The sequence below is a fragment of the Priapulus caudatus genome, unplaced genomic scaffold (genome assembly GCF_000485595.1).
Source record: "Priapulus caudatus unplaced genomic scaffold, Priapulus_caudatus-5.0.1 Scaffold2734, whole genome shotgun sequence".
Classification (NCBI taxonomy): Eukaryota; Metazoa; Priapulida; class Priapulimorpha; order Priapulimorphida; family Priapulidae; genus Priapulus; species Priapulus caudatus.
In genome coordinates, this window is record NW_014579795.1 from 2555 (window position 1) to 8310 (window position 5756).

A 5756-nucleotide genomic window follows, 5' to 3' on the forward strand; every position below is an offset into this window, starting at 1 on the left:
CCGCCGGGCGGCGCGTGCGGGGCGAGCGATTCACTCTCATCACGCATGACGCGATACGCACGCACGCGCAGCAGTAACCGCGCCAATCAAGCATCACAGCACGTGAAACTACATGTCCAACTTACTTCATCTTCTATACACTCACAGTTGATATTTTTCGGGAAGGGAGGGGGGAGGGGGACTGGCCGTTACCATGGCGACGCGTGCGATCGGGTACTAGTACGATTGAACAACGCGTCGGGCGCACGCACACACAAGCAGACGTACGCAAACGTACGCACGCACACATGCAGACGTATGCACGCACACACACGTAAACGCACACACGCACACACAAGCAGAGGTACGCATGCACGCACACACACACAAGCAGACTACGCATGCACGCATGCACACACGCAACCGTACGCACGCGCGCATGCACACACGCACGCACACACGCCACACGGAACACGTAATAAGATAAGAATCAATCGTCACTGCCACGGCACGCCACAAACAACCTTTTGAGATCATGAATGGAAAAATGCTCAGGACAGCTTCTCTCTCTCTCACTCTCTTTCTCTCTCTTGCACTCTCACTCTCTCTCTGTTTCTCTCCTGCACTCTCAAATCGACAGGACAACGCGCACCGACGGCCATGGTTCAAGAGTTAAGGGTCGAGGGTGTTGGGGAGGTGAGTATGTGGTTCGAGACTGCAACGCCAAGCGACCGACCTCACACATCAGAACGGGAGGGGTCAGGGGTCGGGTGTCGGGGGTAAGGGGGTCGATCACAAACGCACCTAAATCCAGGATCTAAGAAACCTCCCTTGTACGGCGGGGGAGGGAGACTCCGCTACACACGCTAAGACGGCACGGGATTCCTATATATCTACACGCGTTTCTCTCTCTCTCTCTCTCTCTCTCTCTCTCTCTCTCTCTCTCTCTCTCTCTCTCTCTCGCCTCTCTCTCTCTCTCGCTCTCTCTCCTCTCTCCTCTCTCTCTCTCTCTCTCTCTCTCTCTCTCTCTCTCTCTCTCTCTCTCTCTCTCTCTCTCTCTCTATCTCTCGCGCTCTCTCTCTCTCTCTCTATCTCTCGCTCTCTCCCTCACTCACGCTCTATCTCGTTGTTATATATGCAACTGTACAAAAAACCTACTAAAACATTGCAACACAACATATGGACGGAAACTGGCCTGATTCTGTATGCGTCGAAAAAACCCACGCGTCCGAGAGTAAAATCGTTATAACGATGACGACGATATAAAAAGCCGGCGAAAAAACTAAAAAAACACACGAAATAACGAAAGATGGTAAAAGAAGAAAAATGTACAACAACGGAGTAACAACGATCTAATATCTGTAATCGTGGGCGGGCTAGGGGGAGGGGGGACTAGGGGGGAGGGAGGGAGGAGGATGGGGGGGATTCTCGCGGCCAGACGCCGCGCTCATGCAAATTTCATCGTTGCTAGGTGACGCACAACAAACAGCGGTCCTCACGTCTCGACGCGGCAATAGCCGGCGCCCTCCGGGGGGGAGCGGATCAATGACTCCCGTCGACGCCGGCGCCCCCTGGACGATGGAACCTCGCGGTCGCCACGGCAACGCCGTCGGGCCAACATGGCGGCGCGAGCGGTCTGTAGACGGTGGCGCCACCTGCATCGGGCATCCCGCTGAACGCCGTGCGTGCCTCCAGGTGGCGCTGAGATCATCTCGTCGGAGAGCGAGCGCCGTGCGTAGGTGGCGCCCTCTGCGAACTCGCGGGAGAGCAGGACGGCGTCTCCTAGAGTCCGGAGCGTCGAGCGTCCGACGGGGAAAACGCACATACATGAAGCTCATGTAATAAATAACACCAACACGTACGCACACGTATAGATACACACACATATATGTATATATGGAGTCACATCATGCCATCGAGTGAATACTATCTCTCTCTCTGTCTCTCTCGCGTGCTTTCTACGTATGTATGACAGCACAACACTTTGGCATAAATTATCACAGCCTTGCGTCGGCGCAAACTGCGACACGCAAAGCGATTTTTCTAAAACACGCCGCCATCGCCCGCCAGGTTGCGCTACAAGATGGAGTTCCCGATCTGCGGTAGCTTAGTTCGCGTGTTTAGCGACGGCTCCTCCGCTAGCGGCACCCTCTGTTTCGCGCTCGCGTTGCGATTGGACAGCTTCGTGATGACGCTCCGCGACGAATTCCGCCCGGGCGCGGGCGACGCCGCCCCCGCGGTTTCCGTCGACGGCGGTTTCGGCAGCCGCCGCCGCAGCCACGGGTGTCGGAGCGCGCCGGGTGGGTACATGCGCGTCGCCGGGTCCCACTCGAGGCAGCGGCGGAGAAAGTCGAGGAAGAGCGCGTCGTCGCAGCCCTTGAGCGCCTGCACGAGGTCGCGGCTGCCCGGCGGGCCGCGGGGCTTCCCGCGACGCGAGCGGCCCCCGTTCAGCACGACCGTGCCGTCTGGTAGGTTCGTCACGGTGCAGTAGCGCGGGTACCCCTTCGAGCTGATGAAGTTCTTCGCGCGTTTCGACTGCTCGAGCAGCTTCTGCGGAGGCATCCCCAGGAGTTCGATCGTGCACGCGAGCTGGTCGGCCTCGTCTTCCCCAGGGAGGAGCGGGTATCCCGTCAGCAGCTCGGCGAGGATGCATCCAAGACTCCACATGTCGATGGGCATGCCGTATCGCGCGCCGAGGATCACCTCGGGAGCGCGGTAGAAGCGCGACTGGATGTACGTGTAGACGCGCTGGTGCTCGTAGCAGCTCGAGCCGAAGTCGATGACCTTGATGCCGCTGCGTCCCTGCTGCTTCAGCAGCACGTTCTCCGGCTTGAGATCGCAGTGGATGATCTTGTTTTTGTAGAGGGCGTCGAGGCACTGCAGGAGCGAGTGCGCGAACTTGCGCACGAGCTGCAGGCTGAAGCCCTGGAACTTGTTCTTCTTGATGAGCTCGTAGAGGTTGATGCTGAGCAGTTCGAAGGTGATGCACTGGTGGTTGCGGAACACGAAGTGGTCGTACATGTGGATGATGTTCATCGAGTTGTCCTTGACGTCCTGCTTGCGCAGGTGCTCGAGGATTCGTATCTCCTCCGCCGCCTGCCGGTGAAATCGCTTCTCATTGCGCACCATCTTGAGCGCGACGTTCTGATGCGTCTTGTGGTCGTACGCCTTCACGACCTGCCCGAAGCTACCCTTGCCGATTACCTTCAGCACCTCGTAGCGATACGCGACGTGGTCGTGCGGCACGTGTATGTACGAGCCGTTCTCGTCGTCGTAGCCGCTGTTTTGAGGTCCGGCAACGACGCCCTGTCGCTTCTTTGCGTTTGGTCCCAGAAAGTGGATTTCTTGATAGCTGAAGATCTCGTGATGTTCGTACGCAGAGAGTTTGTGCATGTACAGCTTCATAGACTGCTCTGGTGTCAGCGGCTGCGATTTAAGCTTAACAGATCCCGAGTGACCGCCACTGCCAGTGCTCCCAGCACTGCTGGACGGTCGTACGGTGGGCAGCAGCTGAGTAGGGGTACCCGAGTTGAACGTCTCGCCATTTTGCTTCATTTTATGCTCGGTTGACGCTTCGTATAATTGCTGAACTTGAACTCCGGCTCCGTGACCGCTGGCGTGGTTGATCTTTGCCAGAGTCTGCTTGCTGTCACCACCGATCATCTGGTGGTTTAGTAGAGGCAAGTGATTAGCCACAGTGGAATGTCCTATGCGAGTACCGACAACTATGGATTCCCCGTTTGTTGCTGCGGCTGCTGCAATCGTCGATGCATCGGCAGTATCCAAAGCCTTCAATCTCATCGACATTTTATTCCTAAGAGGCAATTCTGGACACCGCCTAGCGATCCTAGTGACATCTCCTGTGTATTCGCCATGTCACTGTACTCACACACAAGCAATCATGGCCAGACATCCAACTAAACTGCCAATTTTCATCACAGCAAATGCACAACACTCCCTGTTGCTGTCGAATGGTTGCTATGAGAAATTCGTTACCCAGCTTACCCTTGTCGTGACGTCACTACCCCACGTGACATGCTCCCTGCTTTCAAAGCAAGCGGAGCGCAACTTTATAACCCCATTGTACAATACACTTTATATGCTCGCTTGCAGCTTTCAATTAGATGATAGGTCAAATAATAAACACGTGAATGTACATTTTACTGACTAGTTTATTATGTTGCTAACGTAGTCTGCGGTGAGTAACGTTTACGTGCAAGGAAACATTGTTTGTCACAATGTCGTTTTCTGTAATTCATGCTCACATGTAGATGTGATAATTACATGAAATAGGACCGGTTTAACCTTCGCTCGTACAGCTGTTGGTTTTGAAAGGGGATTGAGAGAGGATTTATTGTTATTATATCCATTCTAAACGTATATTTTCAAGGACGCGAATTCAAATATGATTCGGTGGCGCCATCGCGTGGCGTTAATATCCATTCTAAACATTTTCAAGAACGCGAATTCAAATATGACTCGGTGGCGCCATCGCGTGGCGTTAATGTTTGTAAACGGACAATAACATATCTATAAGTATTATGCAGGTGTATGTACGTGTGTATTATATGTATAATATATACAGTATTTATATATATATATATATATGTGATATAATATATATTATATATAGTCTATATATGAGGCCGTATTGACGCTATATAAAGCGCATTGATGACGCTGGCAAGCTTAACATATTCAAATAAAAAATAGAAAAAAATAATACTACAATCGGATGGCCAAATGTCTATGCAGTCATTAAATCTACCGACAGCCAACAGAAACTGAACTAATAAATAAATGTACCCGTAAAGAATTAATCAATATAGGTTGGAGAACAATGTGACAAATTTATCAATGCAATGGAATTGCGAAAAGTCTGTACACACTATACAGTTTTCAAGACAGCCTCTTTCTAGTTTATGATAATACAGATTGCATGCAAAACATGGTTATAGTATGGTCAAAGTAAATATGAGCAAATTTGGTATTTTGGACGTACCAGTTAGCATTTACAGCAAAGTTTACAGCGCTGCATAAATAGTTAAAGTAAAACTGATACAATTTTCATATCGAAAAATTTCCTAGTGTAAGATTGGTACAAGCGTTGTGGAGATGGCCAATGGGCACATATATAGTCGTATATTCAAATGAAATGGGATAGGGCAATTAGGCGCAGACAAATAGTGCCAGAAATTATGATTATTTTTTGTATTTATGATTAACGACACTTCACTCCAAGCGATGGCGCCACAGCCGCGCAAATGTATGATGTCACACATCTCGTGACTCCCGCCATAGTGAAGTCGTCGTAGGCGTGAAACATACGGATTTGCTCTCAAAACTCTCTTGTAATTGCCGAAAATAACGTGTTTTGAAGCTTACAAATACAGGTAACCGTGCGTCTTTCTATGCCGCAGTGTACGCTCGCAAAATTCATCTCGGTCTTGGTCCGTGTCGCTCGAAGTAATGATGTGAATTATTGTTTTATGTAGCGTATAATGTGTTCGATCATTCTCCAGCTGATTCTTGGTGGTGGAAAATGATTTTACAACAGACAGTATTCTGAGTATAGACTGTACGCAAATGTCTCTATTGTCAACTTGCTGCTAATTTGTAGCCTAGAAACGTATTAAGTAGACGAACCGTGTTTTTACCTGCGCAAGGTGTATTCCAATTCGGGAAAATGTCAATAATTTCCTTGATACAATATACGTTTTTAGCTCATCTGACGCACTGGGGTGCAGCTTGTAGAATCGCATGATCGTCCGTCTCAC

General features: G+C 50.7%; 1 protein-coding gene across 1 annotated transcript; it reads right to left on the reverse strand.

The window, feature by feature from the left end:
* Positions 1 to 1029: 1029 nt before the first annotated feature.
* Positions 1030 to 4195, reverse strand: LOC106819000 (dual specificity tyrosine-phosphorylation-regulated kinase 2-like). The gene has a single exon (XM_014823661.1). The coding sequence runs from the start codon at positions 3784 to 3786 to the stop codon at positions 2056 to 2058; it is 1731 nt and encodes a 576-aa protein (XP_014679147.1). The 5' UTR covers positions 3787 to 4195; the 3' UTR covers positions 1030 to 2055.
* Positions 4196 to 5756: the final 1561 nt, after the last annotated feature.

Excerpts from the sequence above, each read along its gene's own strand:
- LOC106819000 (XM_014823661.1), bottom strand. The coding sequence starts at position 3,786 with ATGTCGATGAGATTGAAGGCTTTGGATACTGCCGATGCATCGACGATT.